The 23730-nt window shown below is 43.2% G+C and overlaps 1 protein-coding gene across 1 annotated transcript in view; it reads left to right on the plus strand.

The window, feature by feature from the left end:
- The window catches only part of LOC124788393 (arylsulfatase B-like), a 92539-nt gene that overhangs the window by 17129 nt on the left and 51680 nt on the right, over positions 1-23730 (plus strand). Inside the window, exons 3-4 of the mRNA XM_047255659.1 lie at positions 13633-13792; positions 17873-18108. Coding sequence (XP_047111615.1) covers positions 13633-13792; positions 17873-18108 — 396 coding nt within the window. The remainder of the gene's footprint in view (positions 1-13632; positions 13793-17872; positions 18109-23730) is intronic.

The following is a 23730-nucleotide window of genomic DNA, read 5'->3' on the forward strand; positions in this document are numbered from 1 at the left end:
GCCGGCAGCAGGGAGTCCGAACAGCTCTTAGAGAGAGACGCGGAGGGAAAAAAAAATTCGGAACCAACATCGCTCTTCATGCGCCTTCCTTGACTGTTGGCCACGTGTTACTTTGCCTCTCGACCCACACCAGCTGACCTGCTTCCCTATCGATATAGGCTTGTGGTGATTGTGGTGTTTTCGAAAACTGTTTTCGGAAGATGTCCAAAATCCTGTACTCTTGTACCTCCAGATAGGCCAAATGACCAATCTAGTAAAGGGTTATGTGATTCTTGAAGCAGATAATTAAGTTAACTGTTGGTGTTTGTATCTAAACGAAAACAATATTTTAACGATGTTACTTTGTCCTTATCATTTCTGTGATACCGGTGCATTTACACGGAAAAAAGTTTTTTTTGAGTCGTATTAGCCGCATAATTTATGCACTCACTGACTAAGTGAATCTCCTGGAAGGAACGTGAAAATGTAGAATCTCGCGGTGGTAACATTGTGTAAAAAGTTTTCGGGTTTCCAGCCGAGGCAAATGATTAAAATTGCACGAGGTTTCAGTCAAATACTCCTGTGGCCATTTTCAGGTACCAGGTGTCAACTCTTCGACGGGCGAATGACAGGCCGTAATCGCAACGTATCTTGTAGACCCCGGGTGTCCTGAGACCTCAAATGCGTTGAATTAGTCTCAGTAATTGACTAACTTCAATCGGAAGCCTAAAGACCCATTTGATCATGTGTATTCTCAACAGGCGGCTTATCCCTCCCGACGCAGAGCCACAGAAATGCAAGAAAATAAGTATCTTTTCCTGCCTTTACTGTGTTTCTTGCGTAAAATCACTTCATTTATTTGATGATCTTTATAGCCGTTGCTCAAATATGGTTCAAATGGCTCTGAACAGCATGGGACTTAAAATCTGAGATCATCAGTCCCCTAGAACTTAGTACTACTTAAACCTAACTAACCTAAGGACATCACACATACATGCCCGAGGCATGATTCGAACCTGCGACCGTAGCGGTCGCACCGTTCCAGTCTGAAACGCCTAGAACCGCTCGGCCATACCGGCCGGCTAGCCGTTGCTCCCGAAGACCATGCGTAGGTGCTTCAGCTCGCGCGGCAGGTTTTTAGTGTCAAATATAACTCTTGAACGATGCACCAATGTTTGTAACACAGTGCCTTTGTCTGCCAAGTGATGATGGCTGATGGTGTGCAAGTATAGATCGATGTGGGTAGGTGTGGTGTCATTGCCAGACACCACACTTGATAGGTGGTAGCTTTTAAATCAGCCGCGGTCCGTTAGTATACGTCGGACCCGCGTGTCGCCACCATCAGTGATTGCAGACCGAGCGCCGCCACACGGCAGGTCTAGTCTAGAGAGACTCCCTAGCACTCGCCTCAGTTGTACAGCCGACTTTGCTAGCGATGGTTCACTGACTACATACGCTCTCATTTGCAGAGACGACAGTTAAGCATAGCCTTCAGCTACGTCATTTGCTACGACCTAGCAAGACGCCATGTTCAGTTACTATGTCTTCTGAACAGATAATATTGTGACTCATGTACTGTCAAGATCGACGTTCATCATTAATGGATTAAAGTTAAGTGTCAAACTAATTACGTCCGCTTTCCGAATTCTAATGCCTTGTCATGTTCCAGACCTCACGTCAGTATAGTTCTTCCCTCCTCACGCCAGCCTGTGTGAGCTAAACGTGTGCATTTCAGCCTCAGCTCGTATCACGGTGTTGGCTCTTCTGCCAACACAACAGTAGGCTTTCTTCAGATGCTGTTGTCAAGGCGTTGATTTCTTTTACGGCGGATGAGGTCGCCACACACCGTCAGGTGGCTTGCGGAGTATGGATGTAGATGTAGAAGTCGTCGAGGAAGCGCAATGCATTGTTTTTTTCTACCTCCAAAGTTAACTGCATGTTACTGTTAATGACGTAGAGATATTTCAAGAACTCTTCAAGTTTCTCACGCCCGTGGGTCCAAATGACGAACGTGTCGTCAACGTATACAGAGAAATAACTAAGCTTTAGTTACTCCGTATCTACAACTGATCGTAATCTCTACTTACAAAGTTGAAGGCAGTTAATTCGGCTAACAAATCTGCTGAGTTTTTAACATGATGTTCACAGCGCCCCACATGTGGAGTGAGGACACTAGCGAAGTATTTCACCATCTTATATGTAGATGAACGGATAGTGGATACAATGAGGAGGAATGGCGTGCCTTCATTGTAGATCTTCGGTAAAATATAAGCAGTAGATGATCTACGTGCCTGAGAAGTCGAGAAGTTTTTCTTTTATTCTAGACGTTGCGTCGCGTCGGAGATTCTGGTAAGTATCTTGGTCCAGTAGTGAAAAAAATTTGCGTACATTATAGTCTTCGCATTCAAAGAGCTGGTAAGTGCGACAATTATCGCATGATCAGCTTAACAGCTCATGCATCCAAGTTGCTGACAAGAATAATATACAGAAGAATTGAAAAGCAAATTGAGGATGTATTAGATGACGATCAGTTTGACTTTAGGAAAGGTAAAGGCGCTACAGAGGCAATTCTGGCGTTGCGGTTGATAATGGAAGGAAGACTAGAGAAAAATCAAAACACATTCAGAGGATTTGTTGACCTGGAAAAAGCGTTCAACAGTGTCAAATGTTGAAAGAGGTTCGAAATTCTGAGAAATATATGGGTAACCTGTAGGTAGAGACGGGTAATATTCAGTATGTGCAAGAGCCAAAAGGAAATAATAAGAGTGGATGACCAAGAACAAAGTGCTCTGGTTAAAAAAGATATAACACAGAGATGTAGTCTTTCGCCCATACTCTTAAATCTGTACATCGAGGAAGTAACGATGGAAATAAAATAAAGGTTCAGGAGTGGAGTTAAAATTCAAGGTCAAAGGATATCAGTGACACAATTTGACACAATTTGCTGATGACATTGCTATCCTGAGTGAAAGTGAAGGGGAATTACATGATTTGTCGAATGGACTGAACAGTCTAATGAGTGCAGGATGTGGATTGAGAGTAAATCGAAGAAAGGCCAGATTAACGAGTAGTAGCAGAAGTGAGAACAGCGATAAACTTGAAGTCAAGATTGATGGTTACGAAGTAGATAAAGTTAAGGAATTCTGCTGCCTAGGTAGCAAAATGGTGGACGGAGGACATCAAAAGCACAAGCGGATAGAGGCACAGAGGGCATTCCTGACCAAAATAAATCTACTAGTATCAAACATAGGTCTTAATTTGAGAAGAAATTTTTAGGAATGTACATTTGGAGCACGGCGTTGCTTGGTAGTGATACATGCACTGTGGGAAAACCGGAACAGAAGAGAATCGAAGCATTTGAGATGTGGTGCCACAAGCAAATGTTGAAAATGAAGTGGACTGATAAGGCAAGGAATGAGGAGGTGTAGCGCAGAATCGGAGAGGAAAGGAATATGTGGAATACACTTACAAGGAAAAGGGAGAGGATGATAGTATATCTCTAAGACATCAAGAAATGATTTCCATGGTACTAGAGGGAGCTGTAAATGGCAGAGACTGGAATACATCAACGCAAATAATTGAGGACATAGGTTGCAAGTGCTACTCTGAGATGAAGAGGTTAGCACATTAGAGGAATTCATGGCCGGCAGCAGCAAATCAGCCAGAAGACTGATGACTGAAAAAAAAGTTAGTTACGGCTGAATTGACCTTGTCAGCAGGAAGGACTACAATGCTTCCATCACTGGGTAGAGCTCGCGTCTCATTACCTTCAGCTCTGCTCTGTGGGAGCAGGTCTCGATTCACGCCTTATTTCGTCCCCTGTTTCTGAGTTTGCGGACTGTCTCTTCGACGCCAATTGTTTCCCAGACATGAAAGTCCCGTGGCGAAGATGCCAAATGAAGTCCTCTCTTAACTATTGACGTTGCACCGACGGGTATATCTCTCGCCGTGAAAGTGATGAAGTTGCGTTCTGAAGGTCTGTAGTCCTAACCGTGTTGTTGCGAAAGGCAACCCAACTTCCCTTTTTGCTTCTCTGTTGTTTGTTCTTGTGATGAAATTTGTAGGGAAACCGTAGCTGCGTCGACACAATCACAGTCCAAAATGGTTCAAATGGCTCTGAGTACTATGGGACTTAACAGCTGTGGTCATCAGTGCCCTAGAACTTAGAACTACTTAAACCTAACTAACCTAAGGACATCACACACATCCACGCCCGAGGCAGGATTCGAACCTGTGACCGTAGCAGTCGCGCGGTTCCGGACTGCGCGCCTAGAACCGCGAGACCACCGCGGCCGGCTCCAAAGTTGATGTGTACTCTTGATAGTTGCAGATGGAAGGCCATAAGAACACTTCCTCCTTCCAATCGCATCCAGCTGTGTATCTTTTCTTGCAGTGGTACAAAGGTGACACGACGAATCATATCAACACCGCCGCCTACAGGACTATATTTTGTCACGCTGTCTTGCACTACTACGAGAAGGAGGGACGTTAATATTAGGTGTAACCATACTTTGTAACGTCGTGAACTCTACTATGTATAGATTCAACAAGCTCTCTGAATGTCTGTGCCTCAAAAGACAAAACCAAAGAATGTACTGATGTTGGATGCAGATATATGGAGCGATGTCGAAGTTCTGACTAATCGCGAATGTGTTCCAATTGGTTCAGGGAGAGAATTTGAGCGGGCCGGTCAGTTTCAGGAATGTTATTGTCCACAAACTATTGCCTAACAGGTGCTGCTTATGAAAGGGTGGAGTTGCATGTTGACACAAACTGTAATCACCTCCGGGTTGTTTCTGTACTAGACACAGTTCACATTGCTCTAGAGAGTGTTCATATCCCTTACATTTAGCGGCTTCCCATGAGCATTGACTAACCACGAAAACCAGTCTTACACGGTAACGCTATCTCCACCGTACCTCACAGCTGGCTTTACACACGACGGCACGTAACGTTCTCCACGAATTAATCAAACACAAATCCTTCCATCAGAATGCAAGTGTGTTTCATCACTCCGGATCATTTATTTCCATCTGGTCGACAGTGTGTCTCATTTTTTTAACTCCCTAGAAGCATTCATTTGGCAAATTTAACATCTGGAAGCACACTGGAATTAATGAGCGATTCCTTATCCTGATTTTACGCGATTTTTCTACAACGGCCGGCAACAGTGGCCGAGCGGATCTAGGCGCTTCAGTCTGGAACCACGCGAGTGCTACGGTCGCAGGTTCGAATCCTGCCCCGGACATGGATGTGTGTGATGTCCTTAGGTTCATTATGGCCTCAGATGTTGAGTCCCATAGTGCTCAGAGCCGTTTGAACATTTTTTTTTTCTACAACCACACTCCGCAGTAATCGACGTTCCTTGTCTCTAAGTACATAAGTCCATCTTTAGCTGCGGTTCTTGCTTCCTGTTCACTGTCACTTCACCTGCTGTCAGGCATCACTGATGGGTTTGTTACTAGCGTGAAATTCAGTGACTAGTCCACGTTTGTGGTCTCTGAGTTCTCCTACTACTTGATTCCACTGCTTTGGCTACTCTACCGAAAACACAATACGCCTGCGTCCTTTCATACTGGCGGGTCTGCCTCACATGTCATACCGCGATTAGTTCCACATTACGTACGTGCAACTGGATACTTTTAAAATAATAGTGTATGTTTACCATAGATGAGAATATAACTGAAATGTAGAGGGGCCACCACAATACATTGATTGTAGCAGAGCAAGACCCTGTTATCTGACTAAGAAGTGACAAATAATGCATAATTGGGTGGTGACAACAACGTCAGTTGCTTAGTAAATACTAAAAGTCTCAGAAAGTGGCATCTGACCAAGTGGTAATGTTACTAGAACGTATAGACTTTTAAACGGGCTGCATTGTGAGTCCGCATGTGACTGCCTGGTCTAATTCTTCAATACCAACGCGTATGGGGCATTTGGACAAGTCAATAACTCTATGCTGGATTGAATGAGTACGTGACGTAATCCACGTGCACAGCAAATGTCCATTCCGAACAAATCTGTCCATACCATGGAGGAGGAATGGCATGTTGCTCAACAAGCACATTATAACATATCCATGTCTGTGCATGCCGTCTGTCACAACATCCAGGTATTTGCTCCACTGGTCAGATAATAGCAACAGGCTTGAGAGAGGACGAGTCATTCACTATTTATTATATTCAAGGCCTCTCTGATTTCACACTCTGATTTTACACTCAAGACATTTTTGTGAGACGACAGGAAGTTATCAACACGACCAGGCACTGATGGTACGATACATATTGTTAATTCATGCGGGATCTTTATTGTGGATCACCTTTGAATAGAATTTCCTGGAGTTGAGAATAAGCAGGTAATTTGATCATTTAGCAGCAAATCAGGCAGTGGACGTTTGGGCTTTGGAAGCCAGGTGGAGCTATTAGGGAAAAGAATAGCTCCAAGCACTTACCGGAGACAGAATGCTGGTCCCATGAACTTCTCGCACCGGTGTGCAGACAATGCTTTTGGCGAAAGAGGAAAAAGGCTGCCTCCCTGACCTATGTGTTGGATGCCTTTTGCCACGGTAGGTGCAGGGGTGTGAGATAAATTCAGGTTGCCCTTCCAAGGCATTTCAACAGTGTCGTAAACACCGTTTGTTAACAGAAGGATGGCCGTAAAAGTTCAAGTGTTTCCATGTTCAAAGTGGAACTGATGCTATCGAGGTAGCTGCCAGGTCGTGTCATCCCTCTGCCTTCTGAGTTTCTGGGAAACCTCAGATCTTTGAATACAATTTTAGAACATTTATGGTGCCTCTGGAACGGTCTACGTGGGAACACAAAATCAGTTCTCTTAGTTTATCAGAGGCTCCTGGTCAGATACGCTGTAACATTTGCGCCATCTAGATAACGATCTCTGTGATACGATCTGTGTGATAAATGTGCTGTTCACTTTACGACTAAATGAAAACTCACAGCATGCTGCCTAAAGTGCTGTGGAAAAAAAAAAACAAGGTGGGAGCACAACGTGTTCTTCTCTATGCGTTGGAATATACAACTCAGGGATTGGCTTCTTCCCCATGGGTAGAGCAGACGACTTAGAGGCGGGGGGGGGGGGGGGGGGGGAAGGGGGGGGGGGCGAGACATGTAGGTCCTGTGGAGTTTTGTAATTGGCATGAAACCCTTGTGGGGGTGGTTGCATGTGTGCTTCTCTGGAGTTTACTGAGGTTTGATGGAAAGTGAGGAACGGCGAAACCTGTTCTTCTGATTCAGACTCCGGTCTGGATAGGATTCTGGTCTTGACTGTTGTTATGAGGGGGCTGCACTTGGGAAACTCTTCCTGAGTGTGACTTCACGCTGGCATTGGTTTTGACTCTGGAGCTTGTGGTGAGGACGTAGCTGTACAGACACCTCGGACAGCTCGCTGTGCTGGGAACAATCTTATTCGTGTCGGGTCTGCCGCCTTCACGTTCGAACTTCTTGTGTGCACTGCCATGTAAGTGAGAAATTGGTTCGCGGCACGACCGGCAAACACGAGTGTCACAAGCTGGAATCTGCCGAAATTTCAGGGCTCCTTTAGAGATTAATTGCGATCTGTCTAACAGATTGCTAGCCACGACTTCACATATTTTGTGACCACGATAACGAATTACAGGCGCTGCTCATTACTGCTCAAACCACGACTGTCCCACGAGACAGCGCTAAATTTGTTCTCAGCTGTACCAGCGTAGTATAACTTCTGTATAGAATAAATGCATCAAAGTCTATTCAGTTTTAGATAGTTTCATATTGCCTTATCCACGTTTGGAGCCAAAGTAAATAGTTTACTCTGACAAACCTTAGTTTTTACCAACCTACTGCCAACCATTGAAGTGTTAACTATTTGTTGCGTCCACTTGTGTTACCAACATGTCATGATTTATTTATCATCATGTATAACCTTTATTATTTGTCCTATTTTGTCATCAATGAAGCTGCGCCATTATTTTTATGAAACCTCAGTTCCATGCTGATATACTAATCACCCACAAACAGTTGACTACAAAAATGACAAGGCCATCATTTAATTAAATTATTTAAGCATATGAGTTCAATTATATTCTAATAAATGTGATAACCTCTAAAGCAAACTAATAACAACAATCTCAGTCAGAGAGCAAAATCAAATTTAGCAGAATCACGTTCCAGGTGGAGAACTGGAAGGCTTACTGGTTAAAGTGATCAGTGCCAGGGCATAAACTCAGTCACCTGTAGCCTTTCGAATCATACCACAAGTCCAGTGTAGTCTTTCAGCCTTGCATCTCAATCGTCAACCCATACGTAGGCTGTCGTATGCTTGATAGTAGTATTTTGCATCTTCAGTACTCCAATAATCGTGAAGTAGGTATGCTATGTCGTCAGTTCCCGCACAACAGATGGGCAATGTTGTGGGCAGCTCCCTGGCAGGGGCAGCCATTCCTGTCCACGCTTCCTCAGCATTCCAAGTACAACACAAAGTCGTCAAGACTGATCACCAGGAGGCAGAGCCGGCGCTGGCAAAGGGCGTCGCCAACACCGGAACTACTTGCGTCCACACAACACATGATAGGGCAACAATACCCACAGTATTCCGCGGAAGGCAACTATATAAGCTAGTATGTAAGCTGGTCTCAGGACAGCGCCAGTCAGTCACGCTTTAAAAGCCTCTCCCGATCCAAGTAACTACTTACGCCATATACTTACGCCAACAAACAGGATTCCTCTCGAAGTCCGTCGTTAGGGACGAATGCCTTTGTCGGAAGTCATCGTCTACTCTTCTCCCGGACTCTCACTTCGGTTTATATCCAGGGATGTGCAGCAACACAGTGCATTCGTCATTAGTGACGTCATTCTGAATTGGACAGTTTGGCCCTACAGCCTCACACTGAATGCTGCTTATTGAACCTAATCCGGAACAATCGTCATCGTTGGACACGGACTCACAGCCCACAGACTTAACATCCAGCCGCGCGGGGTAGCCGCGCGGTCTTGGGCGTCTTGTCACAGTCCGCGTGGTCTCCCCCCCCCCCCCCCCCACTCCACCCCGTCGTAGGTTCGAGTCCTCCCTCGGGTACGGGTGTGTGTGTCGTCCTTAGTGTAAGTTAGTTTAAGTTAAATTAAGTCTAACATCCAGCTAGTGATCATCGCCTAACTTAGCTTCTAGCAGGTGCCCATTCCTGACTTGGCTCCAAGCAATGTTTAGTTCCGAATGTCTTTGCTCTGTGAACTTAGTGTCGTACCAGTGTCCTCACTGCTTAGTGCACATCTCATTTATTATAGTGATCCACAGTTATTTTGTACCTGTTGTGTTACTCTTGTCATTGTGTTCTTTGCCAATGTTTGCACGGTGTCAAAGGATACGTTTATTTGGACAATAAAATTGTTATGTCCTGGATATTGTTTTCCTATGTCGTTAAGTTTAACGCTTCATTTGGGGATGAGGATAGGACAGTGTACAACTTTGGTTCGACAGAGGACCTTCAACATCCCTCAGAACTTTTACATCTACATCTACGTGATTTCTCTGCTATTCACAATAAAATGCATGCAGAGGGTTTAATGAATCACCTTCAAGCTGTCTCTCTACCGTGCCACTCTCGAACGGCACGCGGGAAAAACGAGCTCTCGATTCTCTTACTGTATGTCCTACATTACATAATGTTGAATGTGGAGCTATTTTTCGGACATATATCTGCAGGTACCCCACTCCCTCTGGGGACCTTTCCAATCATCTTAGCCGGCCGGTGTAGCCGAGTGGTTCTAGGAGCTTCAGTCTGGAACCGCGCGACCGGTACGATCGCAGGTTCGAATCCTGCCTCGGGCATGGATGTGTGTGATATCCTTTGGTTAATTAGTTTTAAGTAGTTGTAAGTCTAGGGAACTGATGATCTCAGATGTTAAGTCCCATAGTGCTCAGAGCCATTTCCACCGTCAGAACCATCCAATCATCTGACAAATCTCTTCTCCACCATCTTTGGCCTTCATTCAGCGCCGCCTGGATTGCAACAGTTTCGTAAAAAGGTTGAACCCTGCGCGAACTATGCTGTCTGTCTGAGACAATAATTCATCACCCGTGACATCATAGGGCCCAAACAGCACTGAACATACTTCCTCATCTACACACGACCGAAGATCTTTCAACTTCTCAACAGTAAGTTAAACCCTGAATCAGAACCACTATATGAATATGGTATATGAATAAGTACTACTGTATTAGCAACTGAAGACCAGTTTTCTGGAATAATCCTACTTACAAGTCCATGTTGCTGCAGCATGACATATGTTCTTTCAGTTGCCGTTCTTCAGTTTCCACAAGTAGGTCATTCAGTCATAAAGAGAATAGATTGCCTGGATTCAAGGATTTGCCAGAGACTGCAGTTTCTACTCCTCCATCTACAATTGCAAATTATACTATGCCGCATTACTAGTTCGGGAAACATTACTGGTTCAAGCCCCACACAATGGTTTCTGCATGGATCTTCTGAAGCTTGAGAATCAATGTCTTGAAACACGTCTCTCCATCATCCGTGTGTTCGAAAAATCGCACCGATTGACAACACATATAATAGACACACGACCCGTTTTGCTGACTAACCCGCAATCCACTGTCTTGGAAGCAGGGCCTCAGGCAGGCAGCACCTCGACCCCACAGACCATCCCTACCGCCGTTGCACATAGTAACTTCCATCATGTAGACAATGTTTCATGAACCGTCAAAACATTGTTTGTACATGTGGAAATGTTTAGCGAAAATTGCAAGATGCAATATTTAGCAGACATCTATCTGTCGGCTCTCAACATGGTGGTGGACTGTAATACCTGGGACGTTGGGAATCATGAAAGAAACGGCAACGACATGTCACAAGTTTCATGTGTGCTACGTTGGCTCTTGCCTCTAATATCTTGCACCTTTCTCTAGAGATCAATGGACACTCAGTCAATTTTTAGACAGGCACTGTGACTTAAGCTATATCTATCAACTGGGACACGTACTATATTTTGGAGTCACTTCCCCTTCATCCATTTAGCCCCCTTCTATATAGGGAAAAAAGTGATATCATCCAGATCAAAGGAAAATTTCAGGCCCCAAACACCTATCACTCCTACACCATGCAGATATGGTGACAGATGAACCCCCTACTGCAACCTTCTGGGACTCAAGATTCACGAAGCGGAACCTGTTGTGACTTGGCAAGACAGCCAAGCCACTATGAGGAGAAGCCGAAAGGCACGCGTTAAAGCTCACGCAGGCTGGCGTGAGGTCTGGAAAATGACAAGGTCTTTATAGTAGCAAAAATAGTACGTAGCTTCTGGAATACTTAACTTTAATCCATAAGAGGTGAACATAGCTCTTGACGGTACATGCATCACAAGATAAATAGCAAATGATAATGGCGCCTTGCTAGGTCGTAGCAAATGACGTAGCTTAAGGCTATGCTAACTATCGTCTCGGAAAATGAGAGCATAATTTGTCAGTGAACCATCGCTAGCAAAGTCGGCTGTACAGCTGGGGCGAGTACTAGAACGTCTCTCTAGACCTACCGTGTGGCGGCGCTCGATCTGCAATCACTGATAGTGGCGACACGCGGGTCCGACGTATACTACCGGACCGCGGCCGATTTAAAGGCTACCACCTAGCAAGTGTGGTGCCGGCGGTGACACCCCAGAACCCACCATCCACAGTGGGGCCACAAATTCTTATAAGGCAGTAGCAGAAAAAAATTCTCTTCGTTTTTGATACCCTCACATCTGGAGTTGCGAACTTCGAAGATCATATTGACCTTCTGCCTACAGCTCGCTCTCGATTCTGCAAAACGGACAGCGTCCTATTTGACCAGAAAGACAAACTGTGGGATGTAGTCTACCGGCTTCAGGATGCGGTTCTCATCACTCCTACTGCAAACTGTCAAGCGGCCACACCCATAGTCTTGGGTGAAAAACCAAGTGGTGCGCTGCGAATTTGCGGCAACTTCAAGTCGACTCTAAATGCGTGGTGCGGGTGGAAATATCTGCTGTAACGCTATGTAATAACAGACGGCTGCCGTAAATATGATCATGAAATTTATTTACGCTGAAGATGGTGCCCAGGGCTTCTTTTTCGATTTCACCATAGTCACACTTTGATGTAGACATGAACGCAATCGGCCGTTTGACGCCATCTACGACTTGGGAAAGGACGGGCCCCCACCCACAATCAGGAACGTCCACCCTCAGATTCAGTGGATAGAGCGGATTGTACGCCATTAAGAATGTAAGACGGGGGAACGACTGTCAGACTCAGAAGTGCTGTGTCACATAAAGGCATCCATTCACATTTGACATTCCTTCACACCAACGGGTGAAGGGTCAGCAATTGCGGCTGTATGTGGGATAAAACGTCTGCAATACTTTGGTTGACGCTGGGGCGGACTTTAGCTGCATCGTGTCTTAGGAACGGGTAGGCACTGGATCGTGTCGACATACTCTGACATAGGCTGAATACCAGAGGCTGTGAATACGTATCAGTAGCAAGTGACTTGGGAGATGAAAAACAACGTTGATTTGTCCTTGTGACATCTGAGGTTTGCCTCTTGGAGCACTGTGCAGAGGGCCTCCAGGTCAATGCTACCTCCCTGTCATCATTGGCGACGCCGAGTGTGTGGGCAAGACATGTGACAACCCAACACCCACCCACCCACACACACACACACACACACACACACACACACACACACACACACACACACACATTCACGTACACACTCATCCCTATCCACGCTTTGACGTGTAGGGAAGGTTGTTAAGGCTCTGCCCCTGGCAGCAAACATCTCGCAAACATCAAGGCTGCTAGGACGTTCACGGGCTTATGTGTTGAGCATATACAGAAACTGGTTGAAATATGGTGAAACCTCGAGTAGGTGACGTGGTGGTAGACATCCACGCGTCGCGAGAGAAAGAGGAGGTAGGAAACTTGACCCCTCTGTAAACAAAGATAGGAGGCGATCTGTGACATCTTACGAGAGAGTGAAAGCGCACCTAGGTTTTCATGGTTCCCATGACAGTAATAGGCCACCTTGTCAGATGTGAGTAGGTGGCTTTACAATGGACTACCTGCATCCTTTCTTTGATTTCTTCCCATCACGCAAGTGGGTTCTTCCATCAGGATAACTGTCCGTGGTTACGACACTGAGGATACAGTGGTTTTACAAGCATGATAGTTTACCTAGTATCTGGTACCACACAGGTTCAGAAATGTACCAAGGACTCGTATTCACACTACACGTAATCGCTACTATGTTGCTTCCCAGATGTGTACCCACTCGGGATTAGGTAGGTTGTTATGATGTATTGCCTCATCTGTGACTACGCTTTGGTCGACGTCTAATCAGAAGTTGTTCTTCCTTTCATTCGGCGTACAGACGTCAATTTTTATGCCACTGATGTCTCACACCCACGAAAACGAGTTTATGAAAACTGCTAGGGCTGGGGGGCCTAACTCTATTAAACAGCCTACGCCATTCGTCTAAAGTTCTGATTAAAGGTACATAAGAGCTGGTCTGCCTCGCGTTGGCTAAATTAGGCACTGACGTAATGATCCTGTAGTTCAACTAGTTTTAACTTTACTAAAAAATAACACCTAGAACTAAATTCGTGCCTTCTACTTCGTGTCCAACAGGGCTGGAATGACGTCAGTTTTCACGGGTCAGATCAAATCCCCACGCCAAACATGGACGCACTGGCTTACCATGGGATCATTCTCAACAGCCACTATGTCCAGCCACTCTGCACGCCGTCCAGGGCTGCCTTCATGACGGGAAAGTATCCCATACGCACAGGTGAGCGCACAGTACACGACGGAAGAATTATTACACCTAGACATAGTACTTTTAGTTTTAAGGGCGTCTCTAATCTATAGCAGTTGCCCTGTATTCCCATTCACCAGCATATACGACCATGGGAGTCTTCCTGTTCTTCATCATTCCAGTTACTCCCGCTCTCAGTGTCTAGGCCGTCAGTGGTTACTCCTTGCCGGTGACGACCAATACATATTGCTTTGGACCATCGTTTTTGCTTCATTCGCCGTACATGGCCATACCACTGAAGAGTACTTTTCGTCAATTCTTTGCACAGTCGGTTTTTCCATATTCATTATCTCCCTAATTTCCTAATTTCTTCTCCTCTCCGTTCTGGATATCCTGATTGCCCTTCTTGTTTATTTTCATATTGCCTGGTCCCACAGAATTCCATTTAGCATCTTAATTCCTCCTCTTGCTTGCTGGATCGTGCCTTTCAAGTCTGCTTCACAACTTCCAGTGCTGTGGATTATCGATCTTAAACATATAAACTACTATATTATTTCAATAGTTCCCTGCGGCAATGCTATATGTCTCCATCTCCTCCAATTGCTAGATTGTTTCGCTTACATTTAGTCTAAGCCCGCCTCATTCGAATAACCTCTTTATCATTAACTTCGCATCCTCCCTACTTTGTACAATCAGTACTTTGTTATCTCCAAATAATAGTGAGTATCTAGTTCCATGTTCCAACTCTCATACCTCCACCATTTCAGTATATACTGCATACATATTTTAAACAAGGTCGGCGTGACATACGCAGCCCTTTATAAGCCTTACTGTGTTTGGAATGGTTCACTCAAATATTTTCCTACTTTAACTACTGCTTCTGTTGTAGTCTCCTATTTCCTGATTTCTTCCTTCCTCTACCAGAAGTTTTTCAAATTGCTATTTCCGTTGTCTAATAGGTACAAGTTATATTGTGGGTTCAGGATTGCCAGCCATTGTCGTCTATCTTATCATCCACCATGATTTCTACAATCTCCTATATTCAAGTAAATGCTCTGTTTCCTCTGATACCCTGTCCCATACCTGTTCACTATAATATCCTCTAAATTTCTCATCCTTCTCTATTCATTCCTTATATCAGTTTCAATCCTCTTGCTCCCAGGGCATAACTAAGTCATACAGCTTTGTCTGTTCCACAGCCACCTCCAACAATACAGTGGCCATCCAATCGGTCCTTACTGTTCTCTCCTTTTCTCTTCCTAAAGCCTTATCCATTGCTTCCTTAATTGATTGTTTCAGGAAATTTTGTAGTTCATTTGAACTCCAGCCACCCTCAACTGCATCCAAACTTTATCTTTCCTAATAAAACATTTTTACACTTTTTTCTTGTAGTACAGGAAGTTCGAATAAAAACGTCTTCGGTCAGAATTTTTTCCTGTTTTACTTAATTAAACGACACATTTTTGACGCTGTGGATTCATCTAAAGCGTCTAATACATCATTTACATTTGGTCTTGATTAAAGTTAAATGTATTTTAGTGTTATGAGAAAGTTTGATGTTAGGTTTCGTATTTCGTGAACTGACTACGACAAAATGTGAGTAACATAGAAAAAAGAAGTGAAAAGTTTACAGAATAAACAAGGAAGAACATTTTTAACCTTTTGCGGTAAGCATATTTTATTTTATTCGTACTGCTGTCTCAGATCACTTTAGTCAAGGCGCGTGTTGTTTTAGATCTGTTTAGAAACCCTTCACAGATGTAGTTTAACCCGATGTGGTCAAAGATAAAACATAACATACAGTCAGGAATTTGAGTTTCAAGGAGTTGATATATGCATTAGATTTAGATTAGATAAATTTAAGATAAATCTTCAAAATTGCTAAAGTAAGTACAGTAGCGAAATATGTATTTTCATTTAACATGGATTCATGCTTTTCGATTTTGTAGAGGTATATTCCCAAATGTAGTAATGGATTCAAGGTCTTACTATTCTCTTCACTATAAAGTACTAACAAACTCTTTTCTATCATGTTGATCATGGATTTGGTTTCTAGCATATGCTGCATAATAACTGACATGTCGAAGTGGTTGAATCTTAAATCATTTATGTGTTCTCAGAAACTTGTTTCTAAATTTCTGACTGTCTCCCTACGTGGTAAGCACAACAACAAGAAAAATATCTGCAACCACCCCGTCCCTCGACCCCATTGCACAAAAAATTTCTAATGTTTCCAAAAAATCCAAAGTAACAATTGCATTATCCACTAATAAAAAATTAGAACAATTATTAGTCGACATCATTAAAGAAGGAAACAAAAAATTCAACAGCATTGTAATGTACAAAGTATTATGCTTCATCTGTCCTACCGACTATATAGGGAAAACAGACAGATATTTCGAAATCCATTTCCAAGAACGCATAAATGCTTTCAGATTTAACCCCTTTGAAGAATCTGTTACTGCACACCAAACGGTTGATCAGTATGATAGAAAACGATTTGACAATACTATTCAGTGTAGCCAATGGCTAGACCCAAAGTCTGTTAGAACAATTAGAAATATACCTCCACAAAACCAAAATGCCTGAATGTATGGGAAATGAATAAATTTCGCTATTTGTACTTATTTTAGTAATTTTAAAGACTTGTCTAAAATTTATATCTTGCATATATCAAATTCTCAAAACTCAGATACCGGACATTGTGTGATGAAATTCATCTCTTGAGTGTCCTTAAAGAATTGTAAACAAATAAACCAATATATGCTGACCTCAAAATGTTAAAAATGCTCTTTCTTGTTTGATCACCGATTTTTTTCCACAGTTTCTCACGTATTTCCGCACTCCATTCACGAAATAAGAAACCTAACATAAAACTTTTTGATAACAGGACAATACAGTTCACATTAATCAAGAGTGTATCTAAGTTATGTATCGGATGCCTTCACCTGAATATGGATACATAGGGTCCGAAATTCGTCGCGTAATTTAATGAAACACGAAAAATTTGTGACCAAACGCGTTTTTATTTAAGCTTTGCGTGTACTGAGCACAGTGACGTTCACAGCTGCAAAATATACATTAAATTAAAACCTTTATTTTGGGTTCTCTATAGTTGTGCTTCCAACACCCTTCTCCTACGCTTCCTGTTTTAGCTTTGACTTAAATTAAAAACCAATTCATGAAGTAATTACACAATGGAAGGAGCCACTCACTATCCATGTTTTTACTGTTACATCTTGTACCTTGTCACATGCTATCTTCATACCATTAACTAGACTGTAACTGATTTTAGATTTGTTAGCAACTTAATTCAGGTGTATTTACGAAAAACTTTGTGCTGAAATTGACCATTCATAACAGTACACTTCTGAATCCTTCCATAATTAACCAGCCTCCTGCCATCAACATCTTTGAGTCCACTCCGTATGAACCTGTAACGTCGTCAGTTAATCTCTTTCCAATTCGTTGATTTATGTTCTCCATTATTACCAAATTCAAGTCTTCATGGATATTCATAATTCACTTCTTGTAGTCATAGAGTAAATCTCTCTTCCTCTCCTCAGTGGTATCTTCATTTGGGCAATAACCGAAATTAACTACAGTTTCATTCCACGAAATTTTGTTGTTATACTGACTATTCCTTCAATCACTTTTTTCCTATTTAATTATTCCTTGTTTCCGTTTCCATCTCGTAAAAATTGCTAAATCTGATTTCAGTTTTTCCCACTCCACTCCAGAACAGGATATAGTCTAAAATCGCTTCTTGTCCTCAGCCTTAATTTTTAATTTATATCATTACAAGGCTATCCATTTTTAGTATTTCCAATTCTCGAATTAAATTCTCAATTTTACATGCAAATCCCTGTACGTTCTGTCTTCCATAAACTAGAGTATTTCTTCTTAATCAGAGTGGATGCCTTTCAGTCCATCTGACGTTTACATTTTCTATAGGAAATGTTTCAAATTGGCTTTTACTTTTGTGGGATGCAAACCCACAGCCCAACCCCCATCCACGAGGACCGTAAATTTTCCTACACGTCTCTGACATTAAAAATGAATGAAAAGGGTCAAATCGCTATGTCATGAGTGAGTCACTGACGCGATAAACAGGCCAGCAGGGTATTCCTATGGACGAGTTCGAGGGTCGCGGCCTGGCCCCTGGCACGCTGCTGCCTGGATACCTGAAGGAGCTGGGCTACGTGACGAGGGCCGTCGGCAAGTGGCACCTGGGCTTCCACGAGGTGGAGCTCACGCCCACCTACCGCGGGTTCGACTCCTACCTGGGCCACTGGGGCGGTTCCATCGGCTACTTCGACTTCATCGCCCAGAGGACGCCCGAAGACAAGGTAATTTTTTGTACTTGCGCTGCCAATTCATTGGAGAGAATACAGTGGGCAAGCCAGTGTTAATTCTACTGAAACATTCTTCTGGAATTGCAGGATATGGAGAAAAAATAAATTAATAGAGAAGCAGGAGCGTAAGACCTGTGCACATCACGTGCAGTCAAAAACCCAAAGGAGGAACTAGACAGGAATAGGACGGAGAAGATGACTAAGGAATGGTAACTGGCAGTTGGCAAGAAGGCTGCGAGGATATGGAGTTATTACGACGGTTACACTTTGTGTGTTTGATCAGCTGTCAGTGTCTAGTGGAGAGGAACCTATTGTAGCTGTAGGTGTAGGAATCATAGCAGATCTCAGCAGTTACAGAGCGTAAGTCAGCTGCATATTCCAATACAAAGAAGAAGATTCTGCTGTTACGCAGTTCTGATAGCAGAGGTATTAGCGAGCAGTCACAGGAAGTGTTGGGGAATGAGTATCAGGTCACTAGCGCTGTGAAGCCTAGTGCAAAGCTGTCTCACGTGATTATGAACTTAGTGAAGTTACGCAGGAATTTTACGAAGTAGGATCAACCAGTGATTGTCGGTGGAGCTAGGAACACCCTTGATACAGGTGGGGAGTATGACATGGATGGTGAGCTCACAAAAGTGCATTTCGTGCAAATGTTTCGTCATGACCAGCATCTTAATATAGCTACTAAGTGCATTTACAGAGGGCTTGAGAAGGCACTGAAGGCGGAGGGCACGGCTCACATTACTGTGGTGTCAGTTGAGTCTATCAACAGGGTGTGTTTCACTAGGCATGGCCTGCTCCTCAGTAGTTATGGGAAGCGGAGGTCGCCAGAGCTTGTAGGTGACATCGTAGTAGCCGGTTATGGGGCCATTGATGGGAAAGTTCCTGTAGTTGTTGGTGTTCGATCTGCACCATTTCTAGACTGGAGTTAGTTGACTGGTATTCCTGCTCAAAGGATGTCTCTTTGAAAAGGAAATCACTCTCCACAAAGTTTAGGTACACGAGTAATGAGAGAATTAGCAGATTTTCCCAAATGTAGAAGGAATTAAATTTAGTGAACTGCTCCTAGAGGCTGACTAACGTTGTTGGTATCTCAGAGCACTTCTTAGATAATGCGATAATTCAGAGGCTTCCTTTACCAGGGTACTGGTTAGCTGTCTGCGTTACTGGGAGTTCTTTACGGTTTGGGGGAGTGGTCTTGTAGATGAAACACAGTGTTCCAGTTGAGTCCCTTGATGTTTCAAAGCAAGTTTATTTTGCAAGGTAATTATGTGTTTGTAAACTGGCATGCGGTGGCGGCGATGACGATAGACACGTCGACGAGACATAATGCTTCACAGCGGAATGATTCCGGTGGCGTGCACTGCCCGCTTATATAGCGAACGCGTGACCTTCATTATGTAACGCGCTGATAACGGACTTAGACTCTGCAGGCACCAGCTGGCGAGCAATGTAGCGTACGCGCGCTCTGGTCGTAATATGAGCGCGCGTGTGCTGCTGCGCCGGCCTAGCGCCGAGTCAGGCGGGTTGCATAACCGGCCGGCTAGGCGCCCAGCGGGCAGTGCGGCACTATGGTTTGTTAATTTTTTCAGATTGTTGCATCCTTGAGCCCCCGATTACCATATTTACATCTAGCGGTTCTCGGCTAACGCCCCCGGTTACAGGGGTCAGGGATAACACTTTATTAATAATTATAATACACACTAATATCACCAGTTACAGTTACATTCTCAGCAAGTACACCAAGTCCTTTCATCCATACATGTATTTTCTCATCATTAGAATCTTTCCTACAAGAACGGGTATACAGAGTAAAAGGCATATTACTATAAACAAAACTAGGCCTACTTTGAGTCTTCGGGTCGATTCCACAGTGCCATGACTTGAAGGCGACGACATCTCGCTCGGCAAAAGATTATAGTCCAGGTAGCGATGCGTTTTCACAGCTGACAATTGCGAGTGTATGTTGTGCAGCTCTGGTTGAATTTGGTTGATCTAAACCTCTCATTGTTGTTATTTATAGGTCCCCTGATTGATTTCATGACAATTCTGCTCAAGATATGGAGGCTCCTTGACCAACTTTATAAGAGGTACAAATTATTAGTTGTATATAGTTAATTCAATATTAATAATGTAAGTGAGTGTGCAAGAAAGAGGATGCTAGCAGATCTCATTCATTCATATCATCTGATGCAAACTGTATTCTTTCCAAAGAGAGTGCAGAGAAACAGTAGCACAATCATAGGTAACTTATCTGTTCAGCCTTCGTTACTAGAAGTTCATTCCGTCAGCAAAATGCTGAATGGCCTGTCACACCATGATGCAAAAATTTTAACGCTAAAGGTTTTTGCGCTCGATCAAAAAATAAAATATAGTTATGAACTGTTTAGAAAAATTAATGTAATGGGGAAACCTCGACGCCTCAAAATCACCAATAAGGACTGTAGGGGATGGACTGGACCCCTGCGTTTGGATCGTCATTCACCATTAATTGCGCACAGAATGATTTACTCATAGAAAGTTTCAGAATTAAAACAAACCATAAATATATGAACATATATTCACGAATATATGAAGGTTCTTTAAACTCAAACAAAGTTTATGATATTTGAACAACAATCCAACAGTATGAAGCTTTCAAATAGAAAAGTCAATTTCATTTGAAAGACCTACAAAATCTGTTTGAATGTCCTTAACAATAATCCCTCAGAGGACAAGAGATCAGTAAGTAAAATTTCAGATGAACCAGTTAATGACAGTTATAGCAATTAAAAAAGAAGTAAACAGGTATGACAATTCTCAAAATCATTTTACGAGAGATAACAAGCCCTAAGAGGTGCAATCATGCTAATAATAATTCGGCTATGCAACGAACAAGACGATGGCAGTAAACAGCAAGAACTCGATCCAGGAAAACAAGGGAATCTCAAAGCCGGCTTATAAAATTATTTGAACAATAGGTGATAATCGCTAATAGCGGGGACAAGAGACCTCATTACCCTTCAAAGGGGAGGCCGCAACTTTGGGACCATTGATAAACGTCAGACTCTGTACACCTTTCGTATGCCATTAAAGCAACGTAGTGAGCAAGTAGTAAAGTACACTACTCTGGCAATTCCGAGAGAACGGCAAGAGAATTTTTACGCTTCTGTTATGTGACTGATGTATTTGCCCGAAGGTACCGACCATAAGAAGTCGTTGTGGTCAAATAAGTGTTCGGTGAGAGGAGTAGCAGCCCTCTGTAATAAAAAAAACTGATTGTACAGATCAACGATGAACTCGAATGGATGTCATGGGACGTCCGCCCTGAACAAATGCAATGAACAGAAAGAGACTAAGAAACAAGAACAAACAAAAGAGGTTAGCGTCTGCGCTTTGCAAGATGGTTGTAGACGAATGATGCGAATAGCGTTATTCACCATAAGTAATAAAGTAAGTCACAATATGCCAGACCAAAAGAGTCATGTAGATGTGCTCGCGACATCACACGTTGCAGGATGGTATTTGTCATGCAGACATGGGAAACATAAATGGAAATTTCATGCAAACAAACGTCGTTTTTTAAAAAGTTAAATTGCTTCTCAAATGTCATACAAATTAAATGATATGACCATTGATGAAAAAAATTGATTAATAATTAAGTTTGAGTCGGATTCGAACCGTTCGTCTAACAAAGCTCGAAGAGCAGCCTAATCGCTTGGTCATCATGATCTGGCACCTACACTATGATACATAAGCCACATAGTAGACGCGTAAAACTCCTCTTGGGATTTTATCGGAATTACCAGAGAAGTGAACCTTACTATTAGCACTTTACGTTGTTCTAATGGCCTACTAAAGGTGTACAAAATTCGAAGTAAATCTGTGAGCCCAACGTCATGGCGTCCCCTTCTTAGTGAATACCACGGGTGAAATTCTTCATGGCGACCAACATTTTTAGGAAAGCATAAACATATGAACCTTTCTTTCTTTTATACACAATACACAACAATAAAAAGATATGGCATTCTCAATATGTAACCCTAAGGTATGGTAATAAACAAAACGAAAACCGTTTTCTTTATAATACACCTTAATTATGTCTTGGAGAGCACAAGCTATTAAAGCAAACACTCCAAAATTGTGTCAGTCTGAGGGGTAGTAAAACAAATACGACTTATCCTGTATATGACGTCTGTGCCGGATTGAGCTGCGGTAACAGAGTCGCACACAACGATAGACACATTTAACGTCTCGTTAGGCCTACCGATCGACAACCGGCGGAGGGAGAAACAGTGTACCGTTGGACTGTGGGGGTGCGAAACAACGATGAGAAGCTCCAACAGGGCTCGGACATAGCAGTACAAGGATCACAACCAACCAAGTTTAGCATAGACACGTGGAGTACAGAGTATGTATCAGTAAATATCAAATTACGGAGACACCAACTGAGTGCACAGAAAAATAAACTAACGCAGCTGAGTCCGGAACACCCCAGTGAATCCTTAAGTGCAGTGACAATTTCCACTGAGTGTACAAAATATAAATTACAAACACATTGGGGCAACAGCAAAATCAAATGGACAACACAAGGAAATTTAAATACTAAAAGGCTTAAGTCATGATCACATTTTAATTATCCATAAAACTAGTTCACAAGATTTGCAATTATAAATCTGCCTTACAGTCACTGCTTATCTGGTGCAGAAGCAACACCAAAAACTCTCCACAAAGTATCTAACGGAATAACAAGGATGTCGAACACGACTTTTGCTGGGCAGTACACAGCGCGGCCTGAAACACACTAAATGTCAGTTTTGAGAGAGGGCGAAACTATAAATACCCACAATGATATTTTCAATATGACACTACCAGTAGTACAACTCAAGCCCTGCTGCGGATAACTGGAATACTATTCAGCACCAGACTCGTAAGACCAAGCCGCACAGTAAATCATGAATATAAATTCAGAGTTAAGGGGCAAACAATAAAATGCAATTAAAACAACTTCAGAGCAAATGTGCTGATACTGAGGCAAGAAAGCAAGTTCATGTAATACGATGTAAGCAAGAAAAATCACCTTAATTCATTTCCAAGAGTCCACGTCCAACAGCGTAAATTCTGTAGTTGGCAGATAAGTGAACCAGGTCCACATAGCCATCACCGGCCCCGAAGAGGCGAGGTTTCCTGGTTAGTCCAAAACAAACTGTATGCGCAGCCAACGCCAGCCAAATTGACGATCACTGCCCGAGGCACTTGCTATGCCCGTACTGCCCTCACCTCTCTCCAGCGACCGTGTTCTCTCTCCGCCAGAGCACCTCACCTCGCGCTCGAGCCACAACCGACGACCAAAGATCACAACAGAGGGCAAGGGTCGATATGCAGAGAGCCGCCAGAGAGTCAGCTAATTCAGATGCAGTAGGGACTCTCTTAAGCATCATTATGGGACAAGTGTGTCAGGATGTTTATGCTGCTGATAGCCTATACGACAAATATAATGCCTTCCTCAACACATTTCTCACGCCGTTCGAAAGTTGCTTTCCATTAGAACGCTCAGAACAGTGTACTGGCACTAACAGGCAGCCTAACTAGCTGACTATGGGGAAGAGTATCGTGTAGAACAAAGTGGCATTTATA

The sequence above is a fragment of the Schistocerca piceifrons genome, chromosome 3 (assembly GCF_021461385.2).
Source record: "Schistocerca piceifrons isolate TAMUIC-IGC-003096 chromosome 3, iqSchPice1.1, whole genome shotgun sequence".
NCBI lineage: Eukaryota > Metazoa > Arthropoda > Insecta > Orthoptera > Acrididae > Schistocerca > Schistocerca piceifrons.